Genomic DNA, 21965 nt, shown 5'->3' on the forward strand with positions numbered 1-21965 from the left:
TTGGCTGGTGCCTCCCATTCCAACCCCCCGGTTCCTTTTTTTTTTTTGGCGGGGGGGAGGGAGGGGAGGGGGCAATATGAGGCTACTGAGTGCTTTCTGGTGAGGCTGAGTCTCAAAGTGTTGGTCCCACCAATAACTGCTGTCGGTTGCAGGGAGGATGAGACTTCATCCTGACCTTTTTCAGGGGCAGGGAGGGAAAGTTTATAGCTGTTAGTGGCCACATTTGAAAAGTTTGACTTAACTTAGCCTCTCCCTAAGAAGGTGTTAGCAGCGTGTGTGGTGCCACGGCAGAGCAGGGAGGGTGGGCAGCTGTCTCTGCAGTGCTGGTAGCTGGACTGTTCCCCTCTCTGACAGTCTGGCCCGTTGACCAGCCACCCAGGTCAGTCCCATCCATCAGGGAGCCAGGCTTCAAGGGGATGGCATACCCAGAGCTACAGAATGAAAGAAGAGATGGAATATAATTTAAATAACTGTTTTGTTGACCAGGCATGCTGTCATAGCATACCCTTTAAGTGTAACTAGAATCAAACCATTTGGGAGGCATTCAGAAGTGAGGAGCCCAGAGGGCTGCGTCTCTTTGGCCCTCCTGAGTGAGATGGTAAAGAAATACATCTTCTGTATGCAAGTTTACAGCTCAGAGCCCCAGGCATTTGGGCTTCTTTTTAAGTCCTTAGGCTGACAGAAAGAAAACTAGCTTTGTATCTGTCTTCCCCTGTTTGATTTTCTAGCCATGCACTTTCGCAGAAACTTCCATCGTTGGAGAGGCAGGGTAACACACAGCCAGACTAACCCTGCTGAGCCAGAAAATATCTCTGCTGCTGAGGCTGACTTACTGAGACAGTAGGTGTTGTTAGGTAGTTGGAGAAATATTTTTTTTCTGTGCACATGTTATAGAAAGGATGCTGAAATAAGTAGCAGGGGGAAAAATCAGGACTGGGGAAAGAGAACAGAGGGGGAAGACCCATAGCAGAAAAGGGGAATATTATTCCAAACGGTGTTCTTTCTAAGATAAGAAAAAAAATAATCATAGGGTTTTTTCAGTGGAAATTTTCAAAAGGTCAGATGGCATACTGAGTCACTGATCTGCTAGTGAGTCCTTCTTTTCAGTCTCCTTCATCTGCCTGAGAAGATTACTCCTAAAACATGGCCTTTGTGGAAGGGTAAGCAGAGAACATGTCAAGGGTACAGGTTGAGCCTAGAATAACCAAGAGGGAATTCAAGATAGGATTCTTCTTGCAAGCTATGTTTTCCACAAAGCTTGCATAAGTCTTGCTGCTCTGTCAAGACCGCTGTGTCTTGTTGTCTTGCACATCTATGCTGAGAAGAGTAATATATGCTACTCCGTTCTTGTAAGACCCCACCTGGAGTACTGCATCCAGTTTCGGGGCCCCCAACATAAGAAGGGCATGAACCTGTTGGAGCGGGTCCAAAGGAGGGCCATGAAGATGATCAGAGGGCTGGAGCACCTCTCCTGTGAAGACAGGCTGAGAGAGTTTGGGTTGTTCAACCTGGAGAAGAGAAGGCTCTGGAGAGACCTTACAGCAGCCTTCCAGTACCTAAAGGGGGCCTACAGGAAAGATGGGGAGGGACTCTTTATCAGGGAGTGTAGTGATAGGATGAGGGGTATTGGTTTTAAGCTGGAAGAGGGAGGATTTAGGTTAGATATTAGGAAGAAACTCTTTACTGTGAGGTTGGTGAGACGCTGGAACAAGTTGCTCAGGGAAGTTGCGGATGCCCCATCCCTGGAGGTGTTCAAGGTCAGACTGGATGGGGCTTTGAGCAGTCTGGTCTAGTCGGAGGAGTCCCTGCCCATAGCAGGGGGATTGGAACTAGATGATCTTTAAGGTCCCTTCCAATCTAAACCATTGTATGATTCTATGATTATTTTTAACGGGCAGTTTGAGTGGTTTGGCTTGCTGTCATGACTTAGCAAAGTAGATTCTGTGCCTCAGCTAGATAAGAGTCTTCTCCAGAACTGATTTTGTCCATTATTAGTAAGAAAGAAGGAAAAACGTTTTCCAGCAGGGTGATATGCTGTACCTCAAATACCTCATGATTCTGTAACCATTAGGACTTAATTTCCTTGTCTGGGGAGACTTTAATGTCTGATCAGCATGGAAATGTGATGTCTCTGGGTTATATGGAAAGAGCTTCACTGATGATCTCCTGTCTTGACTGCTCAGTAATCTAAGAGTCTGTGTTGTCAGTTTTCCTGGCAGTACCCATAACATATTGACAGGAATGGCTGGATATGAACCTGCATTTTTGCATTTCAGCTTTATAATAAAATTTCAGTGTTTATAGAGACAGAATGGCTTGTTTCCTTTCTAAGGGAGAGTGTCTGAGTCTTTCAGGTTTAATTTCTTTTAACAGTTACTGTAGGGTGCTCCTGATTGTCTTGATCAAATACTGCCTATATCATCTGTAGGTCTGGGCACTGTGCAACACAGCAAGAAAGATATTGTTGCTTAAGACAGAGCAATGTTTTTAGGAGGCTGCATCCAACAGAGAGAACACAAATGAGCTCAGCTGGGTTCAGTAAGCTCGGCTGAACCAAGGGGACTGAAGGGTGTAAGAACATGGGACTGACACTACCAGCCTTTCCAGTGTTAAGGGAAAATGGTACAGTTTTGTGGTCTTGGGCCTTGGTAGACTGTAGGTAAGGAGTCCTTTCTTGTGGGATTACCTCCAGTGAAAGGGATTTATTTTTTTTTTTTGTTTCATATAATCTTTCATTATATAGAATAATTAAGCAAATATTTGAGGATCATGGAGTCATTTTCATACTCTACTTAAAGGTCTTACTTTAGCTTTACATAAATTTCAAAGACCTTTTATCTGTGCCAGCTTGAAATCGAAGGCATCAGCTGCATTTTTCTCTGACAGACCACACTAATACCACACCAGATGTATGTTTCCAGTGCTGAATAACATATGCTATGCATCCTTTTTCTGTGCATTTGATTCTTGGCTAACACTTTGCTACCAGAAAAAAATGCATGCCTATACCTAAAGGTCTCCTTCCTGTTGGCTGTTGGGTAAGCAAACTGCGTACAAAGAAAAGGCAGGAACTGAACAAAAACTGAAGGTTTAGAAGGTATCATTTGATACTTGTGACTGGAAGTTTCTCTGTTCACAGGCTTGGAGGGGAAATGAGCAGGATGACTGGATCCCTCGCACCTATCAGGATTTGGAAGGCCTACCTTGCATTGTTATCCTAACTGGCAAGGACCCTCTAGGAGAAACTTTCCCCAGGTGCTGTTGTTATTCTTGCAGTATGGTTGTTCTCCAACGTGTTTAGATAAATTGAGGGGTGGATAAGTGGTTTGGTATCACCTGGCTATTTTTTCGATGTAAAAAGTGTATTTTAGACTTTATTGGGGAACAGTTTAAAATTTTGGAAAGTGTGGTTTGTGAAAAGTAAAACTACTGTATTGTGTGGGTAAATGAATGTCTGTGCAAAGTACCAAGGAACATAACTTATGTGCTGAATATTTTAAAATCATTTTATATTTACTGGCTAATAAATTTTTTAATGAATATTTAATAAGCTATTAAAGACAGGGAGTATTCTTCAAAGTCAGAGAAAACAAAACTTTCTCTTTTCTTGGGTTGGGTTTTCTAGGTCGTTGAAATACTGTGACCTTCGACTAATTGACTCAAGCTACTTAACTCGGACTGCATTAGAGCAAGAAGTAGGCCTGGCATGCTGCTATGTCTCGAAAGAAGCAATTAGAGGGCCTATTGTAGCTCTTGACCTTAGTGAGAAGGAGCATGAGAAGGCTAATGGTAGCGAGAATGACTCTGATGAGCTGTTGATAGACTTGGACCGACCCCAGAGTAATAGCAGCGCCGTCACTGGAACCTCAGGTCAGTTATTCTTCTGTTGCTCTGAAGAACAAGTCTTCGTTCCTACATCACTGGAATTTGAATGGAAACACTGAGATATTTAGTCAAATGTGGTTTGCTTAGCTGTATCCTGCTGCAAGCTAGGCAATGAATTGTTAGCAGCAGATTCTTTCCACAGTGAGCAGTTTTCCTGTGTACAGCTAAAAGAGGATGGTGTTGCAGTGGGAGGATGGTTTGCCATAGCTAAGGGTCCCTTGCAAATTTTATTTTTAAACTTACATTTCACATTTGTTGTTAATTTCTTTTAGCTGGTATATCCTGAAAAGATCTTAAAAATCAGAGTAGAAATGGATAGTATAAATGTTAGGAATAGAAAAATGCTCTGTAACTGCAGGGGTAGCTGTGGGTGAGGATGGATGTTTGCCTCCTTGTCAAGACCAGCAGAAGGCTGGGTGTTGCCCTACCTCTTCAGGTATCGATGGAACATCATCTCCCACCAGGCCCTTCCCTTCCTTGCATTCCTCTGGCACTTCTGGGTCCTTCCCTTTGTTTCCTAATGAGTTTGAGGTATTAAGACAGCTGAACTGGACCTTTGCCGTACACCAGATCTTCCCATATGCCAGCTAAACCTGACTGGTATGGAGGACGGAGCATGGCCCAGTTTACATTAAATTTGCAGTGAAATGAATACTCTGTTCTCTGCAGAAAGGGAGGTCAAATTGATCTGTGTATACAGTGGTGTATTATACTTAAATTTCAGAAGGTTGTACCATCAAATTCCATATCCCAGATAGGAAATAATAGTTAACATACAGAGATTAGGATTGGGACACTTGTGTTTGGGCTCTGAACCCTAGCAGAAGGGCCATTGCCTCTCCAGCAAGAAGGACAGATGGATGTCAATGATTTCTTTTTAAATAGTGAAACACTGACCTAAGCCACAGCAGCGCTCATTGAACAGAAGTATTTGTATTTTAGGATTGTCCCATAGATCAAACGAGCTCATGATTTTATGTCAACTGGTATCTGCTCATTGCCTGCTCTTTGTTTCCCCAGGTTCCCTGGCCGACAACGGCGTGAGCTCCTCGAGTGCTGCGGACAAGTCTCAGAAGCAAGCATCCTCGCTTAACTTTCAGACTGTGGCGCACAGCTCAGTAGATGAGGGAACTTACCCCAGTTTCACAGCCGGAGAGACGCTGAAACAAGAATGCGACTCCCTGGGTAACCAGATGGCGAGCAGCACCACTTTGAAACTATCATCGCTGTCTTCGGTCTCCCAGACATTTCGGTGGCCTGCCCATTCGTCCAAAGACAGCAAAGCCCTCCGTGCGGCGCTGCCACGCATCGTCATCCTGTCAAAAGCTGCCTACTGTCTCCTGAGCTCGCAGAAAAGTGGGAATTTGCCTTCGTCCTCTTCCCTCCTGCCTCATGCTGATGTGTCTTGGCTGAGCTCTCTGAGGCCTCTGCTTCACAAGGACATGAGCAGTGAAGAGCAGTCTCTCTACTACAGGCAGTGGACGACAGCCCGACAGCACCACGCGGACTTCAGCAATCAGGGTGAGACGTCTGGCTCGAGGAGTTTTCACCCCAGGCGGCTGCTTTTGACAGGACCACCGCAAGTAAGAGAACAGTTCCTTCCTCTTGCCTTATTAGCAGGATGAGAGGACCGATGATGAGGACTGCAGATGCTATTGTAAAGGCCCCCTGCAAGATTGCAGACAGTGATGTGTTTCGAGGTCAAATACATAGGTTCAGTCCATGCTGGAAGTGGTAAGGAGAGGAAGGGTGATGCTGTATGTGTCATGTTTTGGCCTAAGTGAAATACATGGGGATGGCACTGGGTGTAAAATTGCCATGACCGTATCAGTAGAGAATCAGTTACTGCCACTCTCCCTGCAATACAAAAGTCATACGGGCTGTCAGCCAGATTTTGCTCACAGATCCATTTTTTAATACCGTTCAGCATAATGGGGAATGCTACGTCTTGTTATGGTTTTGGACAGAACTAGAATGGCAAAATAACAGGGGTAGGCCCAAAGGTACTTATTTGAAATGTATCCTTCCTTCGTATTAGTCTGAGTTGGGATTTGGACTTCTTTCTATCTCTGGCTCAGGTAGGAAAGACTGGCTCATACTTGCAGTTCCTAAGGATTCTCTTCCGCATGCTGATCCGGTTGCTGGAAGTAGATGTGTATGATGAAGAAGAGATTAATGCCAGTAAGTATTTAGTAGTCATTCTTAATATGCATTATAAAGAGCCTCTGTTACGTGTTATTCAGCAGTGACAAATTTTTAGGCTCGCGGAAGGACTATAAATTACACGTAACGCTTGTCCTGTCCTTTAGTGTGTAGCTAGACTTACTGTAGGTGTCTGCATGTATTTAAATTAATAAAAGTGTACATTTTATATTGGGGTTAAGTAAGAACTATTGAATGTATTTTGGATTTATATATTTGGATAGCACTAAAATGGAAGTGAACACAAAACTGTAAAGGGGCAACATCTGCCCATGTTATCTATCCTTGCTAGTTTTTAAGCACTGGCTGCTTTTAAGCAGACAAGACATTTAAGAACATAGTGTTTCTGGCCAAAACATCACTATTATTTATGTCTAATTATAAATTAGATACCAATTTTCAGTAAGACTGTCTTCTGTCTGCAGTTTACAGATCTTATTCTGAGGAAAAAGGGGAGGGGAAGCCTCTTTGGATTTGCACTCGTTTGTCAGATCTCACACATCCATTAACTGCTGTGGCAGGACTTTGCCTTGAGACGCACAAACCTTCTTAAAAATTAGTTCTCTTCAGGGTGTTCTGTACATAACTCTGTGGTTTTGTAGTGAAGATAACTCCATGGTGCATAAAACTCCTGACCATTACACTAGCATCCTGAAAATATAGTTGTAGTCAAACCTTTTAAAAGACTAATTTGTATTTCTGCTCAGAAAGTGCTGTTAAATTTAAAAAGAAAAAAAAAAGGATTTTCCTTTGATTTGGAGCTTTGGGGGCTGTTATTCTCTCATTATTTGAACTAAAGTGCCTGAGAAACTTAGGATGAAATATCAAAATGTAAGTTCAGCGTCATGCTGTCTGACCTGTTGTGATCACAGCAACGTGTCACACCCCTGCTAGGAATGCGTGGAACTCCATCAGAAGAGCAGTTTGGGTTTGTTTGGGGTTTTTGGTTGTGGCTTTTTTGCTCACACTACTTCTATTGTAATGCTTTTCCAGAGCCCTAGTGTTCTGATGATTGAAAATACGATTTTATTCTCCAACCCAACCACGTTCCTGTCTCAATTATAAACATTCTCTTTGAGACCAAAGAAAAATATTAATTTAAATTAGAATACTTTTTCTCTTCTTTGATATTTGCTTCTGTGGTGTAGTCAGGCAGCAATCTTACCCCCTCTCAGCATTCATTTGGTAGCCTGTTTCTTCTTACAGGATCCTCACAAATGACAGGCTCTTTATTCTCCTTATCAGTTTAATGGCTCTTGCCTGCACATCTATTTTCAATTTATCCATCTGGTACATGGGTGACCAGAACTGAATGTGATATTCTGTGGGATGTTTAACCAACCCAGCCTACAACAGCTCATGTATTTCCCTACCCCCACTGAAAGCCTCATGATTGATGAAACCTATGATTGCACTGGTCTTTTCCATTCTCCTGTTTCACTGGCACTGATACATAGCTTGTACTTGTGGGTTCCTCTGCAACTCAGTCATTTCTAACCGAAGTGCTCCCAACCTGCTACAGAAATGCTTGTTGTTAGTCCTTGATTGTACATATGACTCGTATTTTCTTGTGTTAAACATCACCTGGTTTCTGTTGTTAGAGTTTTCAAGGGCATTGAATTCTTTCAGGATGATCTTCGGTTCCTTCTCCATATTGACAATGACTCTTAGAGTGTGCCACCACCAAACTTAAGTCAATGGTTTTTTTGAGTTGGTGACATTAGTGAAAATATTAAACAGTATGCCCCTCTACTGATCTTTTATCTTCACTGGTAATCTCCATCTGCCTGAATGCTTACGATGTTACATGCTGCCATCTTCTGTTTAATCAAGTTGTTCAATTTACAGGCCATTCACTGTCTCCATTTTCTTCAAGCTGTGTTAATAATTTGTCATATAGTATTATATCAAACAGTTAAGTCCAGAAAGATAAGATGCATTGCATTTGCTTTGTTCAGATAGATATAGCTGTATAATGAAAGTAACACAGGATTTCTTTGGTCAAGCCATGTTGCATTTTATTACATATTTCATTTACTTCAACGTCTTTAATTATTTCCCTCACCATCCCAAAGTTTTGAATATTACCAAGGCCAAAGTAGTGGAACCAGAGCTCCGTATATTACTGTATCTCCTCTTAAATGATGATAATATATGCCTATGCTTGCATTGAAATCAGGCTCCTGGCTGATTTCACATACCTGTTCGTTCAGAAAACTGGCATGGAGATTATTCTTTCTCTCTGTTTTGAGTGGGTATCAAGCTTTTAGCATTTCGGTTCTGTCTTGGCTTATAGTAAACCTTTTATTCCCTTGAAAACGTAATTGTCAAAGTAAAAAGAAAATGAAAAATTGTTTTCATTTATATAGTTGAGGTGATATAGCAAAGAAAATTGTTATTTGTTTTCATGCACTTTTCTGGGGTCTGCCTCAGCTTGACGTTTGGCAAAGCTTATTTTATCTCACACCTGTTGGCATTTAAGACAAAACTTCATTCACTGGTGAGCTTTTCCCATTCCTCATGGACTTTGTTCGTTCTTAGTGTCCTTTTTGATGTAGTCCTTCTGAAGCCCTTTGCTCCTGGTGTTTTGTTTTGCTTGGTATGCTGGTTGCTGTTTTTTTGGCAACTGTGATTCCAAGTCCAAGTCTCATTCATAGGCAAGTTCCTGGTTTTCTCAGGCCAGCTGACTTACAGAACAAGCTTCCTCAGGATTTGTCTGTATGGATAATCTAATATACCTCACCTGACCAGCGGCATACGTTAATTTGGGCGTAACATGGTGCCAGTGAGCTTAATGGCCTCTAAACTGCTGCTGGCTCACAACCTGTTGGGTCAGTCAGGGTAGGGTGAGCAAGTGCTTGTCTGTAGACCCAACCTTTATTTCATCTGAGTTTGCTTTTCTAAAATCCTCAGTTACAGACCTGCTTTTGTGTGTTCTTCCATCTCATTTTAAACTGAATTGACTCATGTTCAAGCTGTGGTCTGTTGTTTTCTTTGACCAGTGCTTTCTAATGTTCCCATTACTTACACTTGATTTTCTACTTTAGCCTTACCTCTGTTAGATCAAAGCAAGGAAGTTCCAGTTGATCTTGCTGGCCACATCTCTAACAGGAATGTGTCTTTTACTGCCTTAATCATGTACCACCAGCTACTAGTTCATAAAGTTATATAGGCTTTTCTTGCTTTCATCCTTCTGCTTTTGGATACCTTTGCTTCTTTTTTACCCAGTGCTCCTCATTCCACCACAGAGAGGCTAGAGACTACACCTGTATCTTCTGCACAGATAGGACCATTCATTTGAGCATTTTATGCTTAAACTAGAGTGAATTATACCTTAGCAGCTTGATGAGGAGCAGAACAGAAAGATGCCTGTGAGCCTTCTTCTCCTGCACGTAGTTTCCAAGGAATTGACACTACTTTGAAATGGCTTTGTGTGGATTATAATTTCAATTTTGATAGTATTTATGATGTTCAGATATGTCTCTCTGTGTGTGTGTGTGTGCACGCACCCCTGTGTGAGTTCCTATGCAATTGTAAATCAGTAAACATCACATAAACACCATTCAGTGGGTATCTGTTACTGCTTACCTGAAATGTGTTGTTGCAGGTCATCCAGAAAACAGTGAAATTACTCAGTCTAGCAATGATCACTGGCCAGATATTGAGATCTTCAGCAAAATGTCTTTTGACCTGAATGTACATGACCCCAAGTACAGAACTATAAGTCCAGTTTACACAGAACAACTGTCAAGAGTGAAACAAGGTAAGTAGAGTTTTTTAAGACTACTTTCCTACAAAGAATCAGGTTTTGTTGGTTTGATTGAACATGTGAGTTCACAAGAGTCTTTAATCTCCAAAATGAAATGAAACAAAAGAATTTGTGTGTTCTTTACAATTGTTACTGGGATCGCAGTTTTTGTTTTTAACATTTATAAAATTTCTGTTTTCTTCGTGCACAGAAACAAGCAAGGAAACAAAATCAGAGGAACCTAAGAAACGGGAAACTGTGTCCATGATGTTGACTAAATACGCAGCTTACAATACGTTCCATCACTGTGAGCAGTGCCATCAGTATATGGACATTAATCCTGCCGCACAGGTTGGTGTCAAGGTCCAAGGGTAAAATACATCCTTGATTTTATTGTGGTCTTTCCAGGCCTACCGCTCTGGTCTCAGGATTCATGCTTTCGCCTTCCCTGAGATGGAATTGTTTAATTCCTCCATTCTCAGGGGAGATATTGAGCTACAGACCCTGGAGCATCAACTCTGTCTGCTGCGTTCTGCATGAGCAGTTCTCCTCTCCAGCTGCCTCTGACAAAGGGTGAATATTGTGACTAGGTTTCTCAAGCCAAAGCATTATTCAGCCTGCCCAGAGGGTTTGCAGTATCTCATGGGAGAGGACTGTAAAATTGAGAGATGCTTGTCTTACCTAAATGCCAGCCATCCAAACCTGTGATGGGAGACTGGAAGGCCTACTTCTTCCTCCCTTTGTGTGTAATTCTGTGTGCTTCTCAGCAGTAGCTTACGAATCACTCCACAAAAATGATCATTTTTGACTGTTTAGTTAAAAAACTTTTCATAGAATCATGGAATCATAAAATGGTTTAGGTTGGAAGGGACCTTGAAGATCATCTAGTTCCAATCCCCCTGCCATAGACAGGGACACCATCCACTGGACCAGGTTGCTCAAAGCCCCATCCAGCCTGGCCTTGAACACTTCCAGGGATGAGACATCCACAGCTTCTCTGGACAGCCTGTTCCAGTGCCTCACCACCCTCATAGTGAAAATTTTCTTACTGATATGTAATCTAAATCTACCGTCTTCCAGTTTGAAGCCATTACCCCTTGTCCTATCACTATGTGGCCTTGTAAAAAGTCCCTCTCCAGCTTTCCTGTAGGCCCCCTTTAGGTACTGGAAGGCTGCTATAATGTCCCCCCAGAGCCTTCTCTTCTCCAGGCTGAACAACCCCAATCTCTCAGCCTGTCCTCATAGGAAAAGTGTTCCAGACCTCTGATCATCTTTGTGGCCCTCCTCTGGATACACTCCAACAGGTTCATGTCTTTCCTGTGCTGAGGACTCCAGAACTGGACACAGTACTACACATGGGGTCTCACGAGAGCAGAGTAGAGAGGTAGAATCACCTCCTTCAACCTGCTGGCCACACTTCTTTTCATGCAGCCCAGGATATGGTTGGCTTTCTGGGTTGCAGGCATGCATTGCTGGCTCATGTTGAGCTTCTCATCAGCCAACACCCCCAAAACCTTCTCCTCAGGGCTGCTCTCAATCCATTCTCTGCGCAGCCTGTATTTGTGCTTGGGATTGCCCCAACCCAGATGTAGGACCTTGCACTTGGCCTCGTTGAACTTGGGGGCCCACCTCTCAAGCCTGTCAAGGTCTTTCTGGATGGCATCCCTTCCCTCTAGCATGTTGACCATGCCACACAACTTGGTGTCGTCAGCAAACTTGCTGAAGGTGCGCTCAATCCCACTATCTCTAAATTTTTTTGATCTCTAAAACAGTTATGCTTGCAGGAGACTGTCAGGTAAGATTATTCCTGGTTAATAGCTCAGACATTATTTCTTAACCACCACCAATGGTTTACTTGGAGGTTTCTTACCTCAAATCATTCTTCCCTTGCTTGCTAATCTTTTCCAACAGCTTGCCATTAACCTAACACAGCATAAACACACTGACCTGGTAATGTACAACGTCAGTTACCTCGGAGCAGCACCAGCAGGGCTGATTTGAACCTCATGCTTCATGAAGTACGTTGACACAAGCAAATCATCCCAAGGGACATCTGTTGTTCCCTCCGCTCATCTTTGTGCATGTGGTCGAACATAATGACTAGTAATAAATATAAATATCTACTTTTATGTGCAAGTGGAGTTGTGTGTATAGAATTATGATAATCGAACTCGGAGAGGAGTCATTTCATAGCAGGTATTATGAAGGGAGAGAGGTTCTTCAATGCTGTAACAGAAGCTAAACAAAGCCCCTTTCATTTTTCATCTTTACTTAGGCTAATTATTTCAATTCAGATGACTGCTAAGCGTAAATGATTTGACCTTGTAGTAAGACAGATGCTTCTGTAGGATGAAATCTTATCAGATATGTAGTCACTTTGTATACATTTATGTAGTTCAGTGAAGCGCTGTGCAAACTTAAGCTCACCCAAATTCTTCATAGCCTGGTTAATAGCGTGGTCTGCCTTGGTTACCCAGCTGCTTACAAGAGTGTTGCCACAGGAAAAATACCATACTAATGCAGCCGTGCTGCTGCTGAGGTGTCTGAACGGCAGTGCGTCTGCTGTGGAGGCACACCCACGCACTACACTGCTCTTTGAATCTTTTGGGAAAAATTATCTGGACAGTTTGTTTCCTAGTATATATATTTTTCATTTCTCCTTGTAAATATTGATAAATAATTTCCAGCTCAAATGGACTTCAGAAGAGTCCATTTGGCCAAAGATCATTACTGGTACAGAAAGCAGATTGTTTTCATAACAAGGTCAGTTACATGCCTAAGTAATGTGGCTTATGGCAGAGGAAAATGAGAATATAATAGAGTTAACTTCAGTTACTGATAGGGAATGTTTTGGATGTTCTTCTCTGATGGCTTCCATCATTGTGACTGTAAGAGCAGGTTGCCGTATACTCCTTATGTGTTACCTGGTTGCAAATCTATCTTCCACTTTTTTTGTTGTATACAGATATCCGACTCCACTCTGCATGCATTCACGTTTTCATCCTCAATGCTAGGAGAAGAGGTTCAGCTGCATTTTATAATCCCCAAGTCCAAAGAGAACCATTTTGTCTTCAGCAAGCAGGGAAAACACCTAGAAAGCATGCGTCTCCCACTCGTTTCTGACAAGGTGCGTGTGCTGCTCTTATCCATCTGCTGGCTGTATATGCTGAATGCAGTCAACTTGACATACATTTGCAAATTAATGGTGGTTGGCGGGGGGGGGGGGGTCTGTTTTCTTTTTGTTTTAATGTCCTTTGAATAATTCTTGCCTGAGTGTCCTTAGAACTGGAGTCTTTGAGGGCAATCATCCCTTTTTTGCATTCCTAGTATCCAGTTCATATGTGTTGCAATGATCAATAATCTTAAAATCCAGTATAAACAATAAATAAATAAAAATCCACATCAGGTATAACCTGCGTTTTACCTAATGCTGCCAAAATATCTCCTGTTCCAACAGAATTTGAACGCAGTCAAGAGTCCTATCTTCACTCCATCGAGTGGACGTCATGAACATGGCCTCTTGAACCTCTACCATGCCATGGAAGGCATCAGCCATCTTCACCTCCTTGTAGTCAAGGAGTACGAAATGCCGCTCTACCGCAAATACTGGCCCAACCACATCATGCTTGTCCTGCCAGGCATGTTCAACAATGCTGGCGTTGGTAAGAAACACCGTCAATGCATTGCTCTGAAGATATCAAAATCCATCTTGGACAATGTGGATCAAGTTGAAGGAAACGTTGCAACAGCTCCTCACATTCGTGCTGTGATAACAGCAGCAATATCTGTGCAAAATACAATGGTGTATAAGAACTGCTGTTAGGGATGTGGAATATATGTTTGTCTTGATCACTGCCTTCTCAATTTAAAATCTGATGTTTTATAGGCCATATTCACTCATTTTATTCAGTCCTGCTGTGTGAATGTTCATTCTAGACATTTTACACATGGTTTTTCAAATTGCAACTTTTTTAGTTAGCTGAAGCTAAATATTAACTGCTGAACACTGGGGGCTTGAACTTTGGACTTTATTTTCATGGAAGCTGAGTTTTTCCTGCAAGAAGTTTTAAGTAGCATCAGTTTTAGAATCTCAGCCCCTTCTTGGTTCAAGTTATTTTATTAATGCCCACAAAATCATGTTCTGCAGAGTCTCTTAAAAGGTCCAGTCTTCTTCGTATCTGCCTTTTAGATTTACTCATGTTGAAAATGGGACATGCTGATTTCTTTTTAAACTAAGATGTTATGAGCACTAAGTTCGTAAAGAGTAATGACTGCAGATGTTCGTGTAACCTTTCTCTGGGAGGAGAGAGTGATGAAGTCTAATAAAGATCTCTCTATGTCGTCTTTATGGTATTTTCTCAGGTGCGGCCAGGTTTCTTATTAAGGAACTCTCCTACCACAATCTAGAACTGGAACGAAACCGCTTGGAGGAACTGGGAGTCAAGCGCCAGTGTGTGTGGCCATTCATCGTGGTCATGGATGACTCCTGTGTCTTATGGAACATGCACAGTGTCCACGAACAGTCGAGGTAAGTAACCATCCAGCACTGGGGTCCTTGCACTGATCCAGCACAGACAGCAGCACACCTGTGACTTGGGCTCATCTCTAGCATTTGACAGGGTATGGAAGACCAGACAATTGGAAAAGTTGGGCAAAAGTTGGAGCTGCTGGTAACGTACTTGAAATACTGCTAAGCAAAAGCAGCTTTCGGCAGTGGCTTTGATGTAATAACACCAGGCTCTCTGTCCAAGGGGCCTCATAGAGGTCATTATTCACTCTGTTATTATTCAGACAGCCCAGGAACTGTACACTTGGACATTAGATAGTTTGTCTGAAATGCAAAAAATCAGCTTTTTCACTCAGAGCAGTAGGAAGGTTGTAGATTTGTCCTGTTGACCGCCAACACCCAACCTCCGGCTGTTGAACAGTTCCACCTGGCGCTACCCTTACATCCACGTCCTATAGTCAGTACCATCAACAAACCTTTGCTTGCGCTTGTTCTTTGCCTAAAGCTTTTAGTAACTATTTGAGTGATTTCTCAATATGGTACTTCCCTGATTTGTTTTGACCCAATTTATGTTTCTCAATGAAAACAGTTTATTTTGGGAACTTTAGCTTTTTAGACGGCATTAAGCTCTTGCCCTTCTCAGTGCTTATGCTGACTGTTACGGAGAAAATAGCCTTCCAGAAATAGTGCATAAGTTGATTCCTTTTCCCTTTCTAGATTGTTGTGTAAGACCTTATTCTGCTGCAAGGCCTTTGTTCTTATAATGACTAAATTGATGGGATAAGATTAGTTGGCTATTATTTTAGAAGTCTGTGTTCACATGTATGTTTTTGTAGCATCTAGAGTAAACACTCTCAATTGTTAATGAATTTCTTGGTTCTTTGTATACGCATATATGTGTATATATATATGCAGTGTACGTTATATAAAAATAATAAGCTACATTTGTATGTTGTGTGTGATCATGTTTTGCAGCCAGGCTCTGGAGCCTGGAGGTTCCAGCAAGAATGTGTCTCTGAATAGCGTCCTCCAACACATTGAAGCCACCCCCAAAATTGTTCATTATGCAATACTGGGTGTTCAGAAATGGAACAGCAAGCTGAATGCCAGGAAAGCAAAGGCTCCATTCTCCAGGTGCCACGTGCATGATTTTATACTGCTCAACATAGACCTGACCCAGAATGTGCAATATGATCTAAACAGGTAGGCTATATATATATATATGTGCGTGGTAAAATAAAATGCTGTCATGATAAGAATCTTGTTACCATATTTCTAAATGCTGTTGAGATAAATTGAAAGGTCCTGTCTAAGGTAACGAGCACACAATCACAAAAATAAACCACAGAGTGATATACGTTGCATCTGAATGAATAAGGCATCCAAATAAACTTGCCATCAGCCAAAAGAACTGGGAGAGACAGACCGCAAGGCAAGAGCAAGGGAGGGTTACAGAGAACCCAAAAGTCAGGGGGGAAGGAGGAAACTTCAGGAGAAATAAGTAACTGCGAGACCAAAAATTGAAAAAAGGAACCAGAATTACATCAGTCACGGGAAGAGTGTGGAGCTTCCAGAGTGCCTCTGTAAGGCAGGAGCCTCTTGCATGACTAAGAACAGGAGTATAGGTAATGGCAAATGCTATGAGGAGGGAGGAGGGATTCCTTGTATTACCTTCAGAGTCATCTGTCCTCTCTATTGCCACTTGGGTTTGCATTAAAAACAGATGACGTGTAAATAACTTTCCACTGTTTTCTTCCCTTTTTCCCCCCTCCTCCTCACCTAACTCCATCCTAAAGCATTTGCAATAAAACACTGTGATCATGGGGCTTTACCTCTAGTTTTCATCACAGACTGAAGGAATATCCAATTCCTTGGCCGAGTGAGTTTATAGAATAAACCCTGTTTCTGCTAGCCACAGACTGGCCCTGGGACATCTCACCCTGGTCTCCTACTGCTGTTTTCAGGGGTCCTGTATATTTGAGTGAGGAATTGTAGTCTGTCAGTGCAAGCCGGGGTCTGGTGTTGCTTTCAGAGCTCTTGATTTCACATTCTCTGGCTGGTTGAATCATGACATTGGAATCAGCCCACAGAAGTGAGCAATTACATCATAAATAGCGCAGGATAAACATCACTTCTCAGCTGCTTCGTCTCCCCTGGCCAAATATTTGTCAAAGTCACATTTATCCCCTGATTCCAGTTCGTCAAAAAATACGTCCTATAGAACTGGCTTATTCAGAAATGGAGGTTGGGCACTGCAGAGCTTCTCTCGGTTCTAAAATGTATATTAAAAAAAGAACTAAAAAGAAGAAAAGAAAGGAAAGATTGGGGAAGAAATGATTGATGCCAGTACCTGATGAGGATGAGAGGGCTCGCCAGATTTGGTATGGGGAAGGAGCGTACAAACGCACCGAAAAGTGAAGACTTGTTTGGTCTAAAGATGACCAGAAGTTGCTTTCCTACACAGTGAAGGAATGAGTCTGCAGAGCTGCGTGGAGAATTTGTATAGGCACCAGATCAGATGGTCTCCAAAAATCTCTGCTGAGGCCGTTCCAGTGCATTTCAGCAGCGGGTCTGTGAGCGCTTGCTTACGCACAGCAGCCACACAGCTGGTTTAGTGATCTTGTGTTTGATGTCCAGGTATTTCTGTGAAGATGTAGATTTTAATCTGCGGACGAACAGCAGCGGCCTGCTCATCTGCCGCTTCAACAACTTCAGTGTCATGAAGAAACATATTCAGGTTGGAGGACAAAAGGACTTTGTCGTCAAGCCAAAAATCATGGTGAGTGTGGACGTGTGCTCCGTCATACGTAAAGGGTAAAATCAGGACATGTTTGCCCTAAAAATTATGAATTCTCTAACCTTTTAGATTTATGCCATGCTTATTTGACATCTGACATTGATGGCCTGCTCCGTGGTAGGGCTGCCACATCAGAAATAGAAAATAATAAATATCTTGCTCATTATAAATTGCTGACAATAATCCTCGTAATTTATTAGAAGATGGGCTAGGATTGGGAAGAGTTTGGTCTAGCTATTCAGTGGTATCTCTGACGAAGGAATAATTTGCAGACACACACTCTGATCAGACGCAGGCAAGTTGTACTGGACCCGGTTTTAAAAAATTTTAGCGCAGCCACTAATTTCCGGTGGTTGCTGGTTTGTGATGACTTTCGGTCCCCGCACTTGCTGACAAAAAGAGACCTGAGGAAAGGCGCTGAAAATTGGAACCTCCTGAAATACACCCAGTAAATCCTAGTAATTATAAAAATGGTGTGGGGATGCCAAGTATTTTATACAGAGTGTGTTACGCCTGTGCTGGCTTTAAATGGAGGTGTATTTCAAAGGGTTGGTTTTAATCTAGGAATCTTGCAGTTTGTGTTCCTGGTGGTTTTAAACACGTCCCATGCCATCCCTCTCTTAAAAAATCAGATTAGTTTCAGATTTAACTGACTAAACCCTGGTTTTGAGTATTTCGGGAGGTCATTTTCTGAATTTTCCTTTTCTTGTGGCTGCAGTGGAATCTGTAGTGATGGACTGACCTATGAGAAAACTCCATAGAAAACATTTTCTGTGGATGACTCCACACACGGAGGATGTAATTTGCTATACTGCCCAGGAGTAAGGCAGGATGAAGGGCGTTGTGACAATTTGAACTCCTGATTTTATGTCCCTTCTTTAGGCAAGCAGATATCCACAGAAATACTTAGCAACCAATAACAAATAATTCATTTATTTCTGCGCTGTAGCACTATGTCAAAAGCGAGTGAGGGTTTTTGATTCTTTCCCCTGGCTTTCTCTCTCTTCCTGCCCAGTCATGGCGATCCCTTCCCCAGCTAGAGGAACTCCTGCAGATAAGATACACCGAGTAGGTGGGTTAAAAGAGGGGTTCCCCTTGGTTTCATTGCAGGTTTCGGACAGCCTGGCACCAATAATGCCTCTCCAGTACATCTGCGCCCCTGACAGCGAGCACACGTTGTTGGCAGCCCCATCTCAATTCCTCCTGGAGAAATTCCTTCAACACGCAACGTACAAACTCTTCCCGAAGGCCATCCATAACTTCAAGAACCCGGTATTGGCCATTGACTGCTACCTGAACATCGGCCTCGAGGTACAAAATATTTGCAGGGACAATTGGGGATGAGTAAATGCAAACCTTTACTTCCACATCTTTCTCGTGTTGAAAACCCCTTCTTTTATGAACCCGCAGCATCAAGGGTAGCTTTTGAAGACTTTGCTCTCAAACAGTGAGACTCTGCTGTTGGGGCTAAAGGACCAACTCCACTGGAAGAGCTGGTGGTAAAGCCTCCTAGCTGGCTGGTGTGGGTGGAGACCGGGGGTCGTGACGGAGTGATGTGATTTCCAAAGGAATTGGGCGCATCTGTCTGAAACAATATTTCATATGAAGCAAAACCCCCAAAGTGATGCCATTCTTAACAGAACTTGGTGTCCTGCATAGTCTGTACAAAACCCATACATGTTTTTTTTTTAGATCACTGTCCTATCATACAGCATTTTGTTATCTGTGTGATTTGTCCTTGCAACAAACTTGTTTTGGCTGAGAGACTTTCTCATATGTCTCTTGTCTGGTGGCTTGCTTCACTGATGGACAAAGCTCATTCTTTGTAATGCAGCTCTCCTTATAGATGCTTTCCTTTTCATGAACCTCGGTTTCTAGGGAAACTGGGTTTTTCCAAATATGTCTTAGACGTCTGTAGGCAGGGAGATCAGAGTTTTTGAACCTATTGGTCGCTTTGAACTGGGTCTGAACATCTCTCCTATGGAGAGATCCTATGGAACATCTCTCCTATGGAGAAAGGCTTAGGGACTTGGGTCTCTTTAGTCTAGAGAAAAGAAGATTGAGGGGGGATCTTATCAATACTTACAAATACTTAAAGGGAGGGTGCCGGGGGGATGGGAACAGTCTTTTTTCAGTGGCACCCCGTGATAGGACGAGGGGTAATGGGCATAAACTTGAACATAGGAAGTTCCATCTTAACATGAGGAGGAACTTCTTTACTTTGAGGGTAGTGGAGCACTGGAACAGGCTGCCCAGAGAGGTGGTGGAGTCTCCCACTCTGGAGACATTCAAACCCCACCTGGACGCTGTGCTGGGCAACGAGCTGTAGGTGACCCTGCTCTGGCAGGGGGGTTGGACTAGATGATCTCCAGAGGTCCCTTCCAACCCTGACCATTCTGTGATTCTGTGAAGCAGGGTGAAAGTCTAACAAGGGGTTTGTTCTGCCAAATTTTATGGAGTTCCGTGGCAAGACAGAGAAGATGATACCCTTTGATACAGAACAGCCATCACGGCACTGAAACACAGGAGAGCCCTGGTGCTGGGAACCACGTAGGTGGTGCTTGCGGTCAGCAAGAGAAGACATGTGCCAGTGCAGAGGAGCTCAAGCTTCAGGAGTTTCATGGAACTGCTTACTGTGTTTGACAAATGTATCCTTATTAGAACAGCCTTAATAATCTTAACGCTTGTTGTAAGCAAGTAACGCACAGAGAAGCAGCAAATCAAACTGAATTATGGAGAGCCCTGCAATAACATATTGCAGACTTGGTGACCAAATCTGAATCTAGAAGTTTGTCCCATTGTTATTTCCTAGGGGAAGCCCCCACGATACTGCTTTCTTGCTGGATTGTATTTTTACCAGCACCAGCTGACTCACCAGTTATCACCAAGTTATATTCCATTCAGCTTACAGTCTTTTTCTAACACAGAAGGGCTTCCTTTCTTTTCCCCTTCTGTTTCAGGTGGCTATATGCTATATTAGTTCCCGCCCGCACTCAGTCAACGTCAACTGCGAAGGGGTGTTCTTCAGCGGACTTCTGCTCTATCTCTGTGACTCCTTCGTTGGTGCAGACCTCCTCAAGCGGTTCAGGTTTCTGAAAGGTAATCTTAACACTCTGCTGGGCATCCTGGGTGCTTTCCTGACAGGTAATAGCACGGAGGGAAAGGGAAAGGTAGAGGAATAACCAGCTTCATTAAACAGCTCCATTATTTTTACAGTTAGTGCTGCCATTGTTTTCAAAAGAAATGGAGTGCTTCTTTTGGGAGTGTATAAACCTTCTGATCCTGTTGGTAATAACTGCAAGTAATTGAACATGTGCTAAGCTTTGAGAAATTCCATTCATTAAATTATTTTAAAGTGACATCAAATGCAAATTGCAGAAAAACAAGGATACATGGAAATAAGTCAGTGAATCGTGCAGTCAGCAGCGCGAGAGTTTAGAGCGTAGGTGTTACTGCTGAAGACGAGAAAGTCTCCTCTAGTAATCTGTCTATAATGGCAATAAATATTCCGTACTGTAGATCAGGGCAGCTCTTAACTGGAGGATGATGGGATCTACCCCCACCTTTATAAACCTCATCAAAATCTTTCTTCATCATTTTATCTTAATACTAACAAATAGCAAATTGCAATAGGTATTCAGTAAAGCTAAAGCGCATTACAGAGCTCTGGTGCGTTTGTGGTTGCACGGCTGAGCCATTTCCCTCTCATGCTGAGCGAGGATGGCACACGTGTGTGGGGGATCAGTGGGGGTGACCCTGAGCCAGTCCCAAGAACGGCGTTCCGGAGTTTGCTCCTGCGCTCGTTTGCCTGAGTTCGCTCAAGTCAAGCAGAGGAGGGATCTGAATCTGAACTTTCCGCGTGTCAGGTGTGTGGGCTGGAGCACAGAGCAGAGAAAGCCCCAAAGGTGGCCAACTCTCCTGCTCATTAAATGACTGCACAGCCTGGTAACACCAAGTGGAAGGAGGCTTGCAAGTTTGTTAAGCCAGAGAAATTAGGAATTTGATATATTACTCCTCTTACAGCGCTTTACCAAGGGAAGCTCTCATGCTTCAGGGAAGTTATAGCAGACTTTCTCAGGAGGCAGTTGTGGTGCTGACTGTAGTTTGGCTTAGTGGAGTTTCATCATCGACCTTGTACAAACCCAAATCTCCCGTGGGGAAAAAAAATTAAAAAAGTAGGCTTTATTCTTTCGGCTTAATTATCGGTAGTGATTTAAGGGTCTTGGGTTCAAGTTAACATTCTCTCTGCTATGGTTGATGATACTAACACCAGTCAGGCAGTGACCTCCTGTGATACGGAGCAGACCCACCCACGCTTGCTTCTCCCGGTCCATGGTTCCTGTGAAAGGACACACGTACCTCTGTACCAGGGCTCCCGGGAATGATCCGAGCCTGGGCTGGCCAGTTGTTGATAGACCCTTCTCGTACTCTTTTTTTGCTACCTAGCAGCAGAGATTTCTTTAAAATGTCTTAGGAAAATGAATGAAGGAAATAGAGTTGTTATTGTACCCTGAGAATCTAACAGGCTTTTCAATTGAAGGTGCCACCCTGTGTGTCATCTGTCAAGACAGAAGCTCGTTACGGCAGACGATAGTCCGGTTGGAGTTGGAGGACGAGTGGCAATTCCGACTTCGAGATGAGTTTCAAACTGCTAACAGTGGTGATGACAAACCACTCTATTTTCTTACTGGACGCCATATATAAGCTTCGCTAAGACATCACTGACAAAGAAAAAAAAAAACTTTTTTTTTTTTTTAAAAAAAAAAGTACAATCACTGTGGAGCAAAGTGCAACCAATATTTATCTAGACTGCTCAAAAGGATTCC

General features: G+C 42.9%; 1 protein-coding gene across 1 annotated transcript in view; it reads left to right on the forward strand.

The window, feature by feature from the left end:
- The window catches only part of GREB1L (growth regulation by estrogen in breast cancer-like), a 65192-nt gene extending 43227 nt beyond the window's left edge, over nt 1-21965 (forward strand). The window contains exons 19-32 of the mRNA XM_009886627.1: nt 3140-3255; nt 3626-3870; nt 4906-5468; nt 5964-6066; nt 9695-9850; nt 10047-10186; nt 12801-12962; nt 13293-13497; nt 14198-14363; nt 15318-15545; nt 16980-17121; nt 18250-18450; nt 20100-20238; nt 21680-21965. Coding sequence (XP_009884929.1) covers nt 3140-3255; nt 3626-3870; nt 4906-5468; nt 5964-6066; nt 9695-9850; nt 10047-10186; nt 12801-12962; nt 13293-13497; nt 14198-14363; nt 15318-15545; nt 16980-17121; nt 18250-18450; nt 20100-20238; nt 21680-21843 — 2730 coding nt within the window. The 3' untranslated portion in view covers nt 21844-21965. The remainder of the gene's footprint in view (nt 1-3139; nt 3256-3625; nt 3871-4905; nt 5469-5963; nt 6067-9694; nt 9851-10046; nt 10187-12800; nt 12963-13292; nt 13498-14197; nt 14364-15317; nt 15546-16979; nt 17122-18249; nt 18451-20099; nt 20239-21679) is intronic.

The sequence above is a fragment of the Charadrius vociferus genome, unplaced genomic scaffold (genome assembly GCF_000708025.1).
Source record: "Charadrius vociferus isolate BGI_N301 unplaced genomic scaffold, ASM70802v2 scaffold45, whole genome shotgun sequence".
In the NCBI taxonomy this organism is placed as follows: domain Eukaryota; kingdom Metazoa; phylum Chordata; class Aves; order Charadriiformes; family Charadriidae; genus Charadrius; species Charadrius vociferus.